Here is a 20,223-nt window from a genome sequence, read left to right on the forward strand (position 1 = left end):
TGTTTCAACACAAACAGATAAGCTGGTAGTTTAAAGGGAGGTTAGTTATAACGTGGGGATCAGACATTCACAACAGTTTACCACAAAAACTGATTGTTGTCTTTACTTTTATGATAGTATATATTTCACAAACTGCTAACAACAAAAGTGTATCTGAAGTTATATTAAGAGGCAGGCTTGAAGAGATAAGCTGGTTACCTTTTATTTAGTATTAAAAAAAACTGCGCTTATTGCATAGTTTTAAACACCTTAACATGGGATAGTCAGTCATTTGCTGTCCAAAACGAATGACAAACATACATCTAACCAGGCAGACTGAGATACTCTGAGACAGGAGGAAGTGTAAAGACATGCATGAATCTAGACGCCGTGTCAAGCGCTAGTATAGGTACTGATACCCAGTGTGTGTGTATGTAGGAGTCCTGTAGCTCAGTGGTTTACAAGTGAGAGACCTGAGTTCAATTCCAGGCAGAGGGCGAAACCTTGGGCAAGTTTCCTTACTCCACACAGAGCCTAATAATAATCCCTCCAAAACCAAAAACAATAATAAATTGGTCATTTTCAATCCACGACTGTTTGTGGGACATTGCTGTGCGCAATTGGCTGCCGCGTTCGCCCACAAATATACAGTCAATTCACTTTACAGTGTGTTCTGCGAAGCGCTTTGGGACGTCCTCCCGACGTGAAAAGCGCTACATCAAATGCAAGGATTATTATTATTATATATTATGTATATATATATATATATATGACTGTCCAGGGCTGAGTCTGGATCAATCCCCTGTTCTGTGTGTGGAAGATTGGAGAACGTTGTGCCCTACCCCATTGGCAGCTGCCATCTGCACGATGGTCTCTGTGGCTGTCCTGCTCAAGTATCGCCCATCACTGCCCACCACCATGGTGCAGCCCTGCCGGTCCCGCAGGTCTATTGAAGACAGCACACTCTGGATGAAGTTCTGCAGATAGTTCCTCTTGCTCTCGAACACGAAACATTCCTTCCTCAGACCACTGATCCCGGGTTTCTGATCGTCGTGAGGCACAGTCTGCACAGTCACCACAGGGATGGGGCTGTTCTCCATGGCTCTCCGTGTGGGTTTATTCCTCCTTCCGAGCTCTTCCCTTTCAGCTATAGGAACGAGTCTTTGTGCAAAGGGCAGGAGGCAGCCCCCAACACCACCCCTCCACACACACACACACACACACACCCCACCACCACCACCACCTAAAAAAAAAAATCCGGTGCCAAGACTTTGAAATGAATTGCATGCAACACCGCACCCGAAATAGCTCCTGGACAGAGCGCCTGAGAATGACCGACTGCTGCCAGTGCTGTAACTGAAGGCGAAGGCTTTGTGTGCACCAACACTTGTTGCAGGGAATCAAACCCCTGTCAGTTTCATCCCAGACCACCTCCTCCTGATGGGGTCACAGCTGGTTCAGAGCTTCCCAACAATAGCATTCCCCCCCCCCCCCCCCCCCCCCACACACACACACATACACACACACTCCCCCCACCCCCCCCCTCCCTCTCTCTCTCTCTCTCTCTCTCTCCCTGAGGAATCAGTGCAGCCAAAACGATCCAGTTGGAAACCTACAGCTAAGGGGGAGGGGGTGTCTTCTTGTCGAGCACAGTCATATGTCAACTCACAGTTTGCACCCCCCCCCTCTCCACCCCTCCATCCACTTTAAGGGTTAGACTCTGGATGTGGCTCTAATTTTCAAGCGACGCACTTCAAATAAATCAAGCAAAATTCAGAGGTCAAGTTTAAGAAAGAGTTCACACCCGTACTTCATATTTGCAAAACTTCCAGTTCTTATTCGATTGGCGGATGTCTTTCCCAGGGATAATAATCCCTCCAAAAAAATGGGTCACTCAATCCATGACTGTTTGTGGGACACTGTTGTGCGTAATTTATTTCAGCGCTCCGGGACGCTACCACGTGTGAAGGGCGCTGTATAAATGCAAGTTGTTGTTGTAATCGGCTGCTGTATTTTGCCCACAAAATACAGTCAATCCACTTTACAATATATTCAATGAAGTGCATGGAGACAACTCAATGACGTGATAAGGCACGATATCAAATGAAAGGATTATCATTTTATTATTTATAATGTGAACAAATCTATCATGATACTGTGGGAGAGTTATAAACTGTAACCTTTCACCTATTTTTGGGGAACAAAAAAGTTTTGCAATGTTTTTTAATGGGTTTCATTGATACACAGGGAATATTGCAAGTACACTTGGATAATGTTCCTCACAACTCATCACATCTCTGTGCAAATTCATCAACGTGAAGATGGACAGACACGATTTATAGCATTTGCTTATTTGATGCTTATTACAGTGTATCCTGTGAAGTGCTTTCAGAATGTCTCGAAGACATGATAAGGCAAGGATAAGGCAAGACATCAAATGCAAGGATTATTATTATTATCATAGCGCCTTATCATGTCTTTGAGTCATCTTTCCCATGGGATAATAATCACTTAAAGAAATTTTTTAAATAATAATAATTTGGTCACTCAATTCACAACTGTTTGTGGGACACTGCTGTGCACAATTGTCTGCCACTTTTGCCCAAAAAATATACAGTCAATTCATTTTAGAGTATATTCTGTGAAGTGCTTTGAGATGACTCAAATACATGATAAGGCGCTATAATAATAATAATAAAATAATAATAATAATCCTTGCATTTGATGTCTTGCCTTATCCTTGCCTTATCATGTCTTTGAGACATTCTGAAAGCACTTCACAGGATACACTGTAAAGTTTAGTGACTGTTTTGTGGGTGAAACACGGCATCCAATTGCATACAGATATGCAAGGATTATTATTATTATTCATGATTTATCTCTCAGAAAAATGCCTACCTCACAACGTGGTCAGACTTTCTCAAACTGTGCAGGAAATTGAACAAGCTAGATTTGTTTCATTACTTTGGTCCTGTGTTGGTCTATTGTGCTGCTTTTCAAGTAATGAAAGTAATGAATAATAACACGCCGAGTAGTAATAATAATAAGTAGCTAATAAAGCATGTTTTTTCAACTTGATGCTAAGTTCACGTTAAGCAGACACAGATCTTACACTTCTGATTGTCTTCTTGTTTTGTTACAATGTCTTTCGATAAATAAAATGGGGAAAAAACAATTAATTAACCATTTCCACAAATTCCCACCCAGAGAAGTCTTGAGATAACTAGGAAAATAGCGCCACCACTGGGCAATGAGCTGTCCTACATGATGTTTTCTCTCACCCGAATTAAATAAATAATTATCAGTTTACAAAATCACCAGAGGTTCAGGTGAAGATCTTTCCACCTATTTGATCTCATCTTTCTAGAATCCCACACCCTACCATCTTTCCATTACAGGTTTCATTTTATTACAAGCTGTTTCTTAAATGAACTTGGTGCACTTCATAATTTTTGTTTTGTCAGCCTGACACTTGTGGGGTGGGGGGGATTCGCAGCAGCCTGTGTTAGCCGAACGAAGGGGCGAGGCTAGGAGTGGGGTACAAGCAAGTCAGAGAAGTAGGGTGGGAAGTGGTTTATACGTGAGGTTGAGGATCTTGAAGTGAGCTCAGAGCCCAGCGAAGATTGGAGTGATTCATGTGTGGAGTATAATAATAATAATAATCCTTGCATTTGATATAGTGCCTCGTCACATAATTGAGATATTTCGAGCGCTTCACAATATATTTGGAAAGTGGATTGAGTGGACGAAATTGCAATTTGGGTGATGAGCTTGAACAAGCGTGTCTACAATCACCTTCCTCCCCACCCCACTCTCCCACCTTGTTGTCCACCGCCATCTCCGTAAACTACTTTGAGATGTTCCTCTACATTAAAGGCCCAGCATAATTTTAAGTTATTATTCTTGTAATCTGTTCAAACAGTTAACCTTACTTTGTGTAAAGAAATACTTCCTAAAGCAGCAGTGCTCTCCTATCCTACCTCCTAGGCCAATCTAAAATTATTATACTGGGTTTACTGATGGGTCCTAGCCCTGACAGTTCTACACATAACAAACTGATTGCTTGAAGTGAGGGTTCCTCCTCATGGTGATACCAAGAAAACACACTTTTTGCCGTTTTATTCAGTTATCAGCCTGGCTCAATTGGTAGCTCTTTGCCTCTCAGTCGAAAGTTATGGGTTCAAGCCCTACAACTTCCATACAGGAGGCTGAAGTTCCATTGCATTGTCAGAGGTGCCATCCTTTGGATAATACTAATATAATAATAATCCTTGCATTTTATATAGTGCTTTACACATCTTCGAGACGTCTCAAAGCTTCACAGAATATACTGTAAAGTGAATTGACTGTATGCGAATTGACTGTATTTCCGACTGTATGCAATCAGCAGTCGTGTTTTGCCTACAAAAAACATTCAATTCACTTCACAATATATTCTGTGAAGTGCTTTAAGATGTCTCAGTGATCTGATGAGGCGCTATTTCAAACGCAAAGATTATTATTATAAAATCGGTCATTTACTTCATAGCTGTTTGTGAAGTATTGCTGTGAGGAAATTTGCTGCTACGTTTGCCTACAAATACACAGTCACTACACTTTACAGTGAATTCCTGTGAAGCACTTTGAGATGTTTTGATAATTTGATTAGGCACTATTGTCAAATCCAAGCTGTCTTTACTTTTCGTTTCAATTCAAATGTAAAATTATTTTAAGTTTCCGAATTCAACACAGAATTGTTCAGAGAGTAATCAGTGTAACATTGTCATTCATAGGTCTGGTAACATTCTGTTCCATGGCTGCAGGACAAACTCATTTGCGTGATACTGTCCAGACCCTTTTGGCTGAAAGAGGTTTTGTGTACAACTTATTCTGTTTCAGGAATAACAATGGAATCTTCCTTCCCTGTCTTTGAAATAAAGTCAAAAGTATATAGTGACATTCAAGCATTTCTGCATCAATTCAGACTGCACTGTTTAACTATCTTTAATTTTGTTTATACATACATTTTGGCATACAATATATATCTGTCACTTTTCAAAGGCAGAAATTTGGACACCACAAAGCAACACATGCAAATTTGCTGCTGTGTTTGCCTATAAAATACAATCATTAAACTTTACTGTATATCCTGTGATCCGCTTTGAGATGTCTTCCCAATTGGAAAGATGCTTTACCAAATGTAAGGATTATTATTTTATTATTATGCCAATGCAAATTGTTGTTGGTCTTGGAATCTAAATTAAAAGGTCCTCTTACACCCATTTCTGTGCTTTTCAGCATTTAACAGACCTGGATCATGTTCGGCTCCATCTTCTTTCCTCTGATTAAAACGAGTTCAGCTCTCTTCAAAACCTAGAACACTTGGCTTCATCTTTCAAGTTCTTTGAACTTTCTCCAACATGACCATGTATTTCGAGGGTAAAACAATTAATAAAACAACTAATATGCTCTTAATTTTGAAGCCTCATTTTATCCCTCATGACAGTTTAGTAGTACTAGGCAGATAAAATTGGTGATTCACTTTGTGACTATTTGTGGGGCATTGCTGTGCATAAATTGGCTAGTGCATTTGCCTACAACAACACTTGCATTTATATAGCGCCTTTTACGCAAGGCACAAATACAGTCACTACTGTTCTTCACAGTAAAATCCCATTGATCACTCTGAGACATCTCAATGACATGATAAGGCAAATTATTGTATTATTATACATCAGCTGTCCTGAGAGTAGTGAGTGGCAGGCTTCCACCCGTATTGCTCAGTGACAGAAACTATCAATTGCCTCACATGACAATTTATCCGCAATTTTCTACGTCCTAGTGGAAGAATACTTCACTTCCTGCACAATACAATAAACATCAAGAATTCAGGAGTGTGAGATGAAACTTGCATCCCTGGATGCTAATATTATAATGCACAATGCAGGTTAATTTGAAGATCTTGTATCTTGGATGTGAAGAACTCATAAAATACTTGACTACATCTAATAATCTTTTGGCATATAATATACATGCCTGTCCTTCCGTTTCAATATTGGCTGCAATGTGAAGCTTCTTCTAACTGCTTCAGTCATCTTGACAAAGGTGAACGAGAAAACACCTGGCACCTTGGAGGACAGAAGAGAAAATCAGCTGGTGGGGGGGTCACATTATATTTGGATACTCTCAAGGGTGGTGATAGTTTCATATGTGTGACACTCAACTGACCAAAAAAACGATTTAGTATGGACAGGAATACAGTGGAAGTCTGTTACAACGGACACGTCTGGGAACGCTCATTTTGTCCGGCTTAAGAGGAGTTCCTGCTGCAGCATGAGGTTTACAATTTTCATGACATGGTCAAGTGAGAAGTGACTACAGCCTTTATTTCCATCTGCCATATTTCCTCTGATGGTGATGTACAAGTTTCTGCATGAATAAAGTTGTGCTCTGTTTAGAGGAAAGCATGTGATCACGTTTTCCTTTATAACCAAGGTGTGGAAAAAAAGTTTAGAGTGAGTTGAAGCTCACGAAAATGATAAAAAAAACACAATTTGAGATTTTTGAATGCTATAAAATCTGCATATTTGTATTTCACACGATGTAGATAAAACTTGATGTAGATTGTCATCAGCTGCTGCCGCCATCTTTACCTTTTTCCGCCAATAATAATAATAATCCTTGCATTTGATATAGCGCTTTTCACATCCAGAGGACGTCCCAAAGCGCTTCACAGAACACACTGTAAAGTGAATTGACTGTATATTTGTGGGCGAACGCAGCAGCCAATTGCGCCCAGCAATGTCCCACAAACAGTCATAGATTGAAAATGACCAATTTATTATTGGTTTTGGTTTTGGAGGGATTATTATTAGGCTCTGTGTGGAGTAAGGAAACTTGCCCAAGGTTTCGCCCTGACCTGCCCGGAATTGAACTCAGGTCTTTCGCTTGCAAAGCGAGTGCTCTAACCACTGGGCTACAGGACTCCACAATCAGGAGGGCCTCAGTCTTGCCAAGCAGAGGAAGTGCCTCGTCCCCTGATTCCTCCCTCCCAATTAACGGGAGGACCAATTAGCGGTGTCTTACAGTTGATTGCAGGTGCCTGTGCGCCCAATCAATCATCATTTGACTCCTCCCAATCCCTCCCTTGTTCTTCCCCCTTCTGCGCCCCTCACTGATTGACAGCCCAACTCCAGCTGCTCGTGAATGGCTGGAGTCCGCTCTCAATCAATCTTACACTCCTCCCATCTGCATCCTGGAGGCACTCCACACACAGAAGGCCCGAGTGAGTACATTCAGCAGTTCCCAGTACTGCATTTTGACCAGATTAGCAGAATTTATGTCCGAATCAACTGGCAGATTTAAAACAACTAAGAATATAAAGGAATTGGGACTGGGTGTTTTGTTCGATTTACCCAGTGTCCGGGGTTAACTGATGTCCACCTAAAGTGAATTCCACTATATTTGTATTTCGATAGATAATGGATGTTGACCTGAATGAAATCTATCTTAAAATAGAGCAGTAGAAATCAAATCTTTGGGTTCTATTGATACTGTAGTGCATTTATCACTACACCATGGAAAAAAGCCATATCCTGTTGACTTTTCAATCAGGACAAGAGCTGTGTTTGGCAATATTGTGTGTGTGTCAAACACTCAACTGACCCCAAAAAACCTATTCAGTATGTTTGGAAAACAGATTTAAAACAACAACAACAAATTACGCTTGTATAGAGCCCTTCATATCGGAAAGACGTCCCAGGGCACTGGACAGTCAAGATTTATTGGACCCGAGCTGGGAGTTGGGATCAGGAGGAGTGGAGGGCAGGGGTTGGGGATGGGAGGGTTGGTGACGGCCCAGTCAAATACAAAGGTCTTTAGACAAGACTTAAAGGAGGCAAGAGAGGGGGTGAGGCAGAGGAATTGATGGATACAGTTCCAGAGCATGGGATTGGAGATGCTGAATGCCTGACTGCCAATGGTGGGACGGGAAGTGCAGGGGACCTGAAGCAGGCCCATGTCCGAGGAGCAAAGGGAGCAGACAGGCTGATATAGGATTAGGAGGTCACAGAGCTATGGGGGAGCAAGACTGTGATTGCAAATAATACAATATTTCTAAATGATTCTGTGAATTGATCAAACAATAATAAATAATAAATAATTGTTAATAATGGATAATAAATAAATAATAAATAATAAATAAATAATAAATAAATAACAACAATAAATTGGGCATTTTCAATCCACGACTGTTTGTGGGACACTGCTGTGCGCAATTGGTTGCCGCGTTTCTCCTAAAATATATGGTCAATTCACTTTACAGACTATTCTGTGAAGCGCTTTGAGACATCTAGAAGACGTGAAAAGCACTATATCAAATGCAAGGATTATTATTATTATTATTAAACGGCAGCCGTATGAACAAGTGATCAGTTTTAGATATTTTGAAAATGGCATAGGCTTTCAAGAAGGTTTTATACTATTTCTTATTGCCGATATTCAAAGTGAATATGATGCAAAACTGATCGCTCCCATTTCTTTTTGAATAGTGCCTTGGAATCTTTAATGTACAACAGGCAGACTGAACCTTATATATAATAATAAGCCTTACATTTGATATAGCGCTTTTCATGTCTTCTAGACAGCGCAAAGTGCGTCACAGAATATACAGTAACGTGAATTGACTGTGTATTTGTGGACGAAACCTTGGTTTAACATCTCATCCAAATAATGCAGCAAACCTCAGCTCTGAAATGGGGTGTAAGTGGAAACTCTACAGGATGCTACCAGCATGAAGGGTGTTATATAAATACAAATTGTTGTTATATAAGCTCAAAGCCAGCCCATCGGCCCTGAACCCAAAACCTTCTGATTCAGAGGCAAGAATGGCCATAATAAAGAAACAAAATCAAAACAAAATGAACTGCCCTAGGTAGTCGCTGCAGGCCCTACTATAATGCAGGGCTCCTATGAAGTAATAATAATAATAATCCTTGCATTTGAAATAACACTACACAGAATATATTGTAAAGTGAATTGACTATATTTTATGGGTGCAACTCTGCAGCCAATTGCACATAGCAATGTCCCACAGTCATGGATTGAGTGACCAAATTATTATTATTATTTCATATCCTCTGCGGTTACACCTTAATTACTCAAGGGACAAATTCTTATCGGCGGAGTTTTACAACTAAATTTGTACAGTAACTCAACTTTTTTTGTCGTTTCTGAAACGACCTACCTTTAAAAGGATGAACACATTTTCTTTTTCAAATATTACGATAAACAACTCACTGGCTTTCTCTGATTGTTGCGCATCCCAGTAATTTATGGGAATTGATTTCATGTGGAAAGAATGAAAATGCATGTAGCTCTTAAAACAACACTTGTGTTAATATATGTGGCATGATAATGAACAGGATTATGAGCATCTCATTGTAGTCAGTGTCCTGGTGATGATAACTACAGTTACAGTTCTGCAAGATCGAGATGTTGCTTTTACGTGTGTGGGCATAACATGGTGATAAAAAAAATCAAGTTGCAATAATAATTTCTTACAGGCAAAAAACATTTGATTTTCCCTCCATTGCAGAATCACACTCAGATGTCAATCATTAAACAATGGAACTCATATGTCAGTAATCATTTCTAAAATGCAATACTGTCAATTGCACTTTCGAAATGATTACTGTGCAAAGCTTTCACATGTGGGGAAAAAACAGTATATGGTCACCAGTTAATGTGAAAAGTTCATTGTGTTTTAAAATGGAGTCCTGTAGCTCAGTGGTTACAACAACAAGATTATATTTGTTTAGCACCTTTTATGTTGGGAGGATGTCCCAAGGCGCTGTAAGAGCATTCGACTCGCAAGCGAGAGACCTGGGTTCGATTCCCGGCAGGGCAAAACCTTGGGCAAGTTTCCTTACTCTATGTGTCTGATAATAACCCCTCAAGAAAAAAACACAAATAAAAAAACATTGGTCACTTCAATCCAGGACTGTCTGTGGGACATTGCTGTGCGCAATTGACTGCCGCGTTTGGCCCACAAATATACAGTCAATTCACTTTACAGTATATTCCGTGATGTGCTTTAAGACGTCTAGAAGATGTGAAAAGTGCTATATCAAATGCAAGGATTATTATTATTATTAAAATGCAATGTATTGGCTTCTTGTTGTTGATTTTAAAGCAAGCAGATGGGTTTTAAATGCGCCAGGCATTCTTATTCAGGGAATTCAGGAAACGCATGTGTCGAGAGTTTAGCATTAAAGCCGTTGTAAATAAAAATGTGAACAGACCCCCTATGCAGATGGATGATTGGTCACACCTATGTACTTGAATGAAAATAGAAAGGTGCAGAGCCACGTCCATGTCTATTGTTGGACTGGTCATTATTATTTGAATAGAAGAGTAACAAAGAACTGTATCAAAACACAGCAAATGCTTTTCTTTAAAGGACAAAAAAAAAGCCCTGTAACTATGAGAAGTAAACATTTATTTTAGGAGTGATCTCAATGTTCAGTGGAAAGTAATGACTTTGTTATTGTCTGGATGTTGTTGTGTACGGACTGATCTGAGTAACACCTATTTTACACTCTTTCTGCGAATTCTCCTCTCAAGTTAACGAAACATGTGCAATTGCTTCATTTAATTTGCCTACAGGTTAATGATTTCACCGCAATTCCCTGTTGATGGCGAATAACAAAAGAAAACAAAATATAAGCGATGCTCTTAAAAGTGTTTGTAAACTCGATCGTTGCTGCTTTGACTGTTGTGATTCTCTGTTTCCTCTGTGTCTTTGTTTGGGGAAAACATAATGATTTGGGATTGTTTGTCCGTTTGTCCCAATAAATATCTTTGCGACTGTGTAACTGCATTCTACTTCGACTCTTTTCCGATCGGTTGGCAGCGCTTTAACTTTAAGGCTATGTTTAGCCTTTGAGCCATTTTGCTGTGAAATCCCTCCAAACTGACTCCGGTGACAATAACATCGCTATAAAGACTTGAGCGGAATCACACTGCTGAGTCAATAAGGACACACGTTGGGACTGTAGCAACACTTGCGAGAAAAGAAGAAAAGCAAAACTTCCGCTGTCTTTGACACCCTCAAACCCGATGCTTAATAATCATATAATAAATAATAAGCCTTGCATTTGATATAGGGTCTTATCAGGTCATCCAGACGTCTCAAAGCGCTTCACAGAATATATCGCAAAGTGAATTGCCTGTATGTTTTGCGGGCGGTGTGGATGTTATAATTAAGAAGGATCCTTGCGTTTGACACAGTCTCTTATCACGTTGTGGACACCTCTCACTCAACCCGTTTCATGGGATTTACCTTACAGTGCGGGGGGGGGGGGGGGGGGGGGGTGGGGGGTGCACTTTGTAGGTGAATTCCGTCCTTGTGTTTTCAGGGGAGTTTTAACCAATTCACTGGGGTGTAACTCAGCGCTTACCTCTACGGGACATAATGCATGAAATTGCTTTGCTCAGTATCGTCTATCTGCTTAATCCACCGCTTTATTTTATTGCACAAGTTGTAACGATCGGTCAATAAATATAATTTTAAAATAATAGGGTTTAAAAGAATCATATTGCACGATTGTGCAGTAATATGGCAATGCCAGTCAATCCTCGGTCATGTGCCCTGACACCATGATTCACTAAATCGCACCTTTTTACCTGCTTTAGTGGATGCGGATCCACACCAGACACGACCTGATTCATTGGTGAATTAAACACACAGTTGGGGTCAAATTCCAAACTGGGTTTAGAGCTTTACTCTCGAAACGTAGCACATTTGGCAAATTGTTGAATTCGGTTTTAGCTCTGAAGTCCATTTGTGAAGTTCTCACTTTTTTTTCGCAGAGAGTGGGAAAAAAAACAGCTTCAAAATTAACCACAGTGACTAAGAAACTGTCAAATTCTGAAATGTTACCTGATTAGGAAAATTTAGACCCATGTGGAATTTCTACCCATCTTTGTCTTATTATTTTGTAATAGGTTGCATAATATTAACATAATGTTACTATAATATAATAACATATTAATATTGATATAATATTAACACAACATAATAACATCAATATAATATTAATATAATATGATAATATTAATATATCATAAAATAATATTAATATAATAATATTAATACAATATTAACTCAGTTTTGTTTTTATATTTTGCTCCATCTGTTTTATTCTACGGTTAAAGATTCATAATACAAGAACCCCAGTAAACTAAGTTCAGTACAGAAATGAGAGACACCGACATGTGTTCCCCTCCCAGGTTTTATCAGACTGCCAGTGGGTGGGAACAGTCGCAATCAACTGCTTTGTATTGTGTAAATTCAAACTTGCGGTGGAGAAGTACAGCTTTGCTCCTAATTATAAATGAATGCGGTTTAGCTGGTATTTATAGTTAGCAATGAAATTATCCCAAGGGTCGTCATCTGTCAACCGACCATCAGCCAAATCAATAAAACAAATAAATAAACAACGAATATGATAGAAGCGGAGCAGGGACGTTTGTGGTTAGCCGGGGGGGGGGGTCTGCAGGTTAACCCAATTTCTCATGGACACATTCAGTGAGAGACGCTATATGATAAATTCCTGATATATATATTCTCTCACTGAACAATGTCTGGAGGCATTTGGCATTGACTGGACTCCTTGCGCTGGATAAACAAACTGCAAACAATGCACTTTCTTTCAAAATGTAATTTCAGTGGAATGAAGGTACCTTATTTTGTCACCTAATAACATCAGAATTAATTAAAATGCAGAATATCAGTTACAGGTTGTTGAGAGCAAATTGAAATACCAGTGATTCGACTTAACGATAATTCCAGGCAAGTCTCGCTTTATCTTTGAAAGAGCGAATGAGATCTGCTGATGGTATTCCACATGGGATTTTTCAGGTTTTGCTCACACTCTTCTCCGTCGGTAGATTGGTTTAATGTTGCAATGACCACACGGTTTGTGAAGACATCAACGAAATGCTCACTTTAGGAAGATAAACCACAGATTAGCTGTCAGCTTTATAAAAAAAAATCAACCATAACATGTAATTGTGGCAAAGTATTTTGTGAATATGTGTGAAACGAGGAAGCGTGGAAATGGCACCTGTACCAACTGCTTAGCAAAGGACACCGTTGTGGTTAACTTATATTCCTGATCAGTGAAACATGACAAGCATAACTATTGCAAATATTCCATTTATATTATCAGAGGTTACTGAGCAACTCAGCTCTTTAATGTGCGTTTTATCAAAACAGTAACAATCGCTGTTTCGGTAAAATGGATTGATATCGTGTTCCTTTAACGAAGTTACCACGTAGACGATAAGCCATCAGGTTATATTTCAAACAGTTTATATTTTATTTGTGTTATACATATACTGTATGTATAGCATGTATATACAGTATGCATATATGCATACGGTAAAAAATGCACACTTTAAGGGGGAAATTCAATATCAACAACCCAGCCTACACAGTCACTACACGTTACAGTAAATCCCGCGAAGCGCTTTAAGACGCCGTCTGGATATGAAAGGCGCTTTGTCGAAATGCAAAGATATTTTTTTAATTACAAATCGTTCACTTTTTTCAACTGTGATATCTGAAGATAAACCCCTTGCGAAGGTGTGCACAACTGCATGAAAGCAATAAAAGAGATTAATAGTTGTAATCGTTCCCACTGTCCCTTATCATTACCTATATTTATGTCAAGGAAATATGTGAATGTGCGGTTTACAGCTGTTTTACTCACTGTTAAAATCACCGAGTTGGATTTCTATTTCGCTGTATTTCGAGATGCATTTCTGATGTATTTCTGGGAAATAAATTGACCGCACGTTTTGCTTTGTGAATCAACCAACAAACAGGTTTCCAAGTAACACTTTTTTAATGACACAAATCACAAAGAAGCCACGAATATTCATCTACACGTGAAATGTGGGCGAACATTGTCTTTGCGGAGTCACTCACTCGTTTTATTCAGATAATTGTAAAATAATAATACTACAGTGATAATAACCCTTGCATTTGAGATACAGCGCCTTATCACGTCGAGATGACTGAAAGCGCTTCACATGATATATGGACAGGTGGATTGACTGTGTATTTTGTGAGTGAAACTATGTATTTCAACTCAACCTTTCTACAATATAAGATCTGGTCTCTAAGCCATCAATCATCACAAAGAATCGAAATACCAGTGCACCGGAGTGTCCACTTCAAGCACCGACTGTGGTCACTGTAACTGCAGCAATGACTGAAGGGTCTGGAGGCAAAAACTTCCCGGAGACATCAGAACTGCTCACAACATGAGTTTTAAAGTCAGTGATTACTTTAGTGTGGGAATCGTCCCCCACCCTCTCGGGGCTTGGCCAAACATTGTGATTCGGGTCCTTAATGATTCTCTGAGCACAACACAGGACACGGACTGATCAACTGTGCGCGTTCAAACGAATACATGCAATACATTCAACTGCACGAATAAAAGCAACGTTGCGTTTCCTTTTCAAATGGTGGATTCGGAAAGCGTTCCTCTCGCTGGGTTTCCGGGAGATCAGCGCCCAGTAGTGTTTGGATCCAACGCTCCCCATTCCTGGAGGCTTTTCTTTATTTCGTTCCCTCCAGTGACATCCTTTGAAGCGATCGCTACTGTGCCGTTTCCTTTAACGTGATTCATATGCGGAATGGCCGGATTATAGACTCGTTAACACCTCTGCTCACACAGGCTGGGGGGGGGGGGGGGGGTTTCTATGACAATATCCAGGCTATTCGCTGTGTGGGGGTGTGTGTGTGGGGGTGGGGGGGGTGGGGGGGGTGGGGGGTGGGAGAGACCAGCAAATAGCATATATCACTCATCCCCTTAAACCTGTGCATTGCAGCTTTCACAATATGCACGCAGAGTGCAAAATAAAATGCCTTTTGCTGCAAGTGTGTCGGGCTGACTATTGCCAGATGGAGATGGAGACGCTGCCCACCGCGACACCAGAATAAATAATACTAATGTGTCTTTTTTTGATGCAAATTTACCTCTCAGGCGTTAATGAACTTGTTTCTAACGCAGACTTCAATCGTGGGCTCGTAAGTGTATTTTCCGGTTCAAACAAAAACATAAATTATTCAACAGTTCGATCCAGAGACAAGATTTCCACACGAAAAAAGACCCACTAAATATATGAGATCGCTGTTCGCATTCAGTAACGCTTCCTTGCCAGCAGCGAAAATCACTTTGCACCTTATCCTAATTGATTTTTTTAAAAAAAACAGTAGATGTTAATGTGCAATTATAAATTGTTTAGCGTTTGCCCTCGCTGGCTGGCTGCACATTGGATATGCATGTGTTTGTTTTATATATATATATATATATGCACTCACACTGTTTTTTCCCCAGTAAGACAGCGAGCACCGATTTCATCCTAAAACAAAAGCGGCTGCTTCCCTCTTTTCTAGCGGATGATAACACTTGCGGGTTTCAGTCTACTTTGCCCGAATATTCTCGGAGAAGGCGAGATCCCTTACCTTTCCTTGCGATCAAGTGCAGCCTTTCCTTCCCTGGGATGTGCGTTCAGTCGAATCGTCTTGGCTGAATCCAACCAGGACACTTTGCATTCACTGCACGGTATTAATCGTCATGCCGTTAGGTACCACTCGAGGAAGTGTTTAACATCAGAAAGGCAGCAGATCAGACCCACGCCGGAGGTGCGGAAATCCATTTAGTCTAAGCCTCTACTCGACTCTTGACTTCTTATTTAAGATCGGTCAGAATTGCCAAAAAAAACATTTCAAATCCATTCTTAATTTGGAAACCGTTTTCCTCCCGAAGCTCTTGCAAGAAATGCAGCCGCCCCCCAAATTAAGACTGGACTGCAGAGCTGTTCACAATTCTGAGCAAACGTGAGTGTTCAGGCAACAAAAGGGGCATTCATTCTCACAGTGGCATTCAGGAATTTGTAACAGGTTTTACCAGGGAATTTGTTTGTAAAGTGAGATCCTAACACAAAGGTACAAAGTCTGTTCAGATCAAGATTCAAGTATAACAGCCTCGTTTAAACACTTCACCTTACCACAAGCGACTGCACATGCACTTGTGTGCATTAACCCCCCCACAAAATATACACAATCAAATCACTTTGTAGTACAGCGTGAAGCGCTTTGAGATGCCTCGACTACTTGATAAGGCTCTGTGTCAAATGCAAGGATTATTATTATTATTGGATTTGATGGAGGGAGTTTTTAATATACATGTCCCATTACATGTTATTGCCCGACACACGTGGGGGGGGGGGGGGGGGGGGAAGGGGGGGGACAGAGAAAGAATTTGTTTACAATATATCGAATTAGACATCATATCACTTTTAAAAAAAAATACATAAGTGTTACTCCCCAAATATTGACTAGTATTCCTCTAGGTTTGCATCAATTGCATCTCCACACTGCTCCCCATCCCCATCCTGCTCCCCATCCCCATCCTGCTCCCCATCCCCATCCTGCTCCCCATCCCCACTTTCCAATCTCCATTCCTCAATAATAATAATAATAATAATAATAATTGCATTTGGCTATTGCGCAAATGTCATGTCGGAAGGACATCTGAACCCCACTCCCCACATTCCCGTTTCCTATCTCAGCCTTTGTTTATTTCTGTGTGAGACAGACAGACCCTGAGACCACCCCCCCGACACCTGTAAACCTTACCTTCAAACCTGAGGCAGACCCCCGCCGCTCGGCGCATGCGCCCTGTCAGTGGGCCGAGCCTATAAGTGCCGGAGCCGCAGCGCTGCGCTGTGTGTCCCCGGGACACGGCGGTCACTGAGCACAGCGCCGGGAGTCACTCACCCGCTCTCACCCACTCCCACTGCCCAGAGTGTCAGCATCACCGTCCGGGGGGACGGGCACTCCGCCGCCTCCACTCATCAGCAGAAGAGAAGCAGAGTCTTATCGAAGTGGATTTTGCCCCTGTGTGTGGGGGGGTGTGGGAAGGGTGTGTGGGAAGGGGGTGTGTGGGAAGGGTGTGTGTGTGGGGCGTGTGTGGGGGGGTGGGGGGTGTGCGAGGGGTGTGTGTGTGTGGGGGGGTGTGTGTGTGGGGGTGTGTGTGGGGGTGTGTGGGGGTGTGGGGTGTGGGTGTGTGTGTGTGGGGGGGGGAGGGTGTGTGGGGGAGGGGTGTGGGAGGGGGTGTGGGTGGGAGTGTGGGTGTGGGTGTGTGTGGGTGGGAGTGGGTGTGTGTGGGGGTGTGGGGTGTGTGTGGGGGGGTGTGGGGGGTGTTGGAGTGGGTGTGTGTGGGTGTGTGTGTGTGGGGGGGGAGGGGTGTGGGAGGGGGTGTGGGTGTGTGTGGGTGGGAGTGGGTGTGTGTGGGGGTGTGGGGTGTGTGTGGGGGGGTGTGGGGGGTGTTGGAGTGGGTGTGTGTGGGGGTGTGTGTGGTGTGGGTGTGTGTGTGGGAGGGGGGTGGGAAGGTGGGGGTGAGAGGCCCTCAATGACACTGTGTGGAGATCTGAGCAGCGGCGGCCAACAACAACAACAACAGCAGATGGGGGCTCCCGAGGAAGCGCTGATCGACATTCTTGGGCATGAGGACGGGGAGCGGGAGGAAGAGGAGGGGAGGGAGTGGCAGCAGAGGCGGGGGCTGTGTTTGGTGAGCGCCAGAGGGGAGCGGGGGGTCCCGGAGCCCGAGTCTGAGAGCGACCAGAAGAAGCCCCACGCGAACCTGGTGAAGCCGCCTTACTCCTACATCGCCCTGATCACCATGGCCATCCTGCAGAGTCCGCACAAGAAGCTGACCCTCAGCGGCATCTGCGAGTTCATCAGCGGCCGCTTCCCCTACTACCGGGAGAAGTTCCCCGCCTGGCAGAACTCCATCAGGCACAACCTGTCCCTCAACGACTGCTTCATCAAGATCCCCCGGGAGCCGGGCAACCCCGGCAAGGGCAACTACTGGAGCCTGGACCCCGCCTCGGAGGACATGTTCGACAACGGCAGCTTTCTGCGTAGGAGGAAGAGGTTCAAGAGACACCATCACCATCACCACGAAGCAGAGTTTGTGAAGGATCGGGGAGGGTTGATGTTCTACCATAACCTCACTTGCACTTACAGACCTTACGGTCGCCCTTACCTCCTGCACCCGCAAGCGCTGGTGCAGCCCCCGCCTCATTTCAGCTACCTGGCCGCCCCCGAGGTCGCTGGCAGCATCTCCCCCCTGCCCCAGGCTCGCCCCCAGCCCAGGAAGATCCCCCTCCCGCAGCCCCGAGGCGCCTCTCTGCAGATCCAGCTCCACACCCTCAGCTCCAAGAGTGCCTCCAGCACCGCCACCGCCAACACCACCACCACCAACAACAACAACATCAACAACCGATCCTCATTCAGCATCGAAAACCTCATCGGCAGCTCCCAGGCCACGCCGGGGTCACCTCTGCCCTGCTCCAACTCCCAGATCCAGGCCACTTACTGCAACCTGCTCCAGCGGTCAGCCCCCTGCTTGCTCTCCACCGTGTTGAACATGTCCACGAGAACTGTGTACAGCCCGGGCAGCGCTCCTCTGATCGGGACCTTTTCAAGCAGGCAACAGCTTCCTCTGTGCTACCCACCGTGATCAGAAGCCCCCGTTGCCTTGCTGACCCGTCCACCCCTCCCTGCAATCAGCCCCTTCCCCACAGCCACATCCAGGGTTTAGGTACATCGTCCCCGAGTACTGTGTCACCAGAACCTTCCCCATTCATTCATTCACTCATTCACTCATTTAATTAATTAATTAATTCATTCATTCATTCATTCATTCATTCAATTCATTCATTCTACGCTTCAATTCGGTTCCGATCGCTCCTTTGCTCACCCTTTAGATGTGCTCACCCCTCACACGTTTTCCTGTCATTTTCAATCCCAAGAGTTGCTGAGTTTTGGCAGTTTTTAAAAACAGAGAGAGACGGAATTTCTCGCCCCTCAACACGTGTGTTCAAACTGTGTGCGTCTCAAACGATCGATCAAAGCAAAATGGGACATCAAAACGGTGCAGAGAGAATGTTGTAATAGTGCGTTTGGAAGCAAAGGTGTGCAATATCAGCCCAGTATCATCACTCTGCAGTGTGAGGGATGGATCACAGCTCACGTACTGACAAAGGCACTCAAAACTGGAAGGTGTACATGGCAGTAAATACTTGTTATGATTAATATATATATATGTATATAAAGAAAGCAGACTAACATTCATGTTCAATGAACCAGGCGAGCATTGTTAAGCAATAATGAACATACTGAATCGTGGCTGTTGCATGGTTAGTTTCCCTTCTATTTATCCCATGTTGAAGAGTATTTTGGTTTTCGCCACACTAGCATTGTTTTTTAACGAATAAGAAATCAATTAAATATAAATATATATATATAGGTATTACAAGCGAATGATCCTTGTCCCATTATTGTCTGTCTTGTTTCGTTGTGCTGATGTTAATAGGAAGGCGGAAGAGAAACGAAGGAATTGTACTCACTTCCCGATTACAATAAGTGGATGGATTCATCGAGATATAAACGTGTGTCTGTCGGTTTGTGCGTTAGGAGATCGGAACTACGTGTAAATAAAATGTGCTTTATTGAGAACTATTTATAAGAAAAATGACTGTTGTGATTGACGAATTTCTGTTCCTTGCCGATGGCGTAAAATAATAATTTATTGGTGTTTATGACTTGAAAATAACGCGCTGTTTTTCTTTCTCACAGATATTGTTCATCTCTGGTATTTTGTTGTTCTGTGTATGAAATCCTTAGCATTTTCATTGCAACGTTTAACCTTCAATATTCCAATAAAACATGCTCAGTGTTTCCTGTATATTGGTTTGATGCAGTCATATTTTTTTNGCATACAGTCGATTTTCCAGAGTTCTCACTATTTTTGCAACATTTCCCCCCACAAACCAAAGCAGAAAGGAATCTATCTCATCCTTTCAGCGAGTCCGAGATGGTGTTTTACCCGAATTAACAGTTTGTTTACAGTATTTGGCTTTTAACAGAAGGACAATAAATATTGCAACTATATTCAAAGCCCACTTTTCCCTCTCGCATCGATGAATTTTTGTTTTAAAAAATCTTCATGATATAAAGTCATTGGCAATACATCGCCAAATCAGCCATCGTTTATTATCTCTGAAGAATTTCAGCTTAACATTAAGAACATAAGAATTGCTAGATGAAAGACCAAGGCCAAACAGTTCCCCTTCCACTATCCTGGCAGTCCCTTGCACATGTGATGGTCCAATTATATACAG

General features: G+C 42.4%; 2 protein-coding genes across 2 annotated transcripts in view; one reads left to right on the forward strand and one right to left on the reverse strand.

Annotated features, from left to right (window-relative positions):
* Positions 1 to 1,465, reverse strand: part of pgm5 (phosphoglucomutase 5) — a 119,529-nt gene extending 118,064 nt beyond the window's left edge. The window contains exon 1 of the mRNA XM_007892643.2: positions 822 to 1,465. Within this exon, the coding sequence (XP_007890834.1) occupies positions 822 to 1,079 (258 nt within the window). The 5' untranslated portion in view covers positions 1,080 to 1,465. The remainder of the gene's footprint in view (positions 1 to 821) is intronic.
* A 15,967-nt stretch (positions 1,466 to 17,432) lies between these two features.
* On the forward strand, positions 17,433 to 18,560 carry LOC103178124 (forkhead box protein D3). Its single transcript, XM_007892681.2, has one exon. It carries the CDS (start codon positions 17,448 to 17,450, stop codon positions 18,558 to 18,560), a length of 1,113 nt encoding a protein of 370 aa, XP_007890872.2. The 5' UTR covers positions 17,433 to 17,447.
* The last annotated feature ends 1,663 nt before the right edge of the window (positions 18,561 to 20,223 follow it).

The sequence above is a fragment of the Callorhinchus milii genome, unplaced genomic scaffold (assembly GCF_018977255.1).
Source record: "Callorhinchus milii isolate IMCB2004 unplaced genomic scaffold, IMCB_Cmil_1.0 Scaffold1, whole genome shotgun sequence".
Taxonomy (NCBI): domain Eukaryota; kingdom Metazoa; phylum Chordata; class Chondrichthyes; order Chimaeriformes; family Callorhinchidae; genus Callorhinchus; species Callorhinchus milii.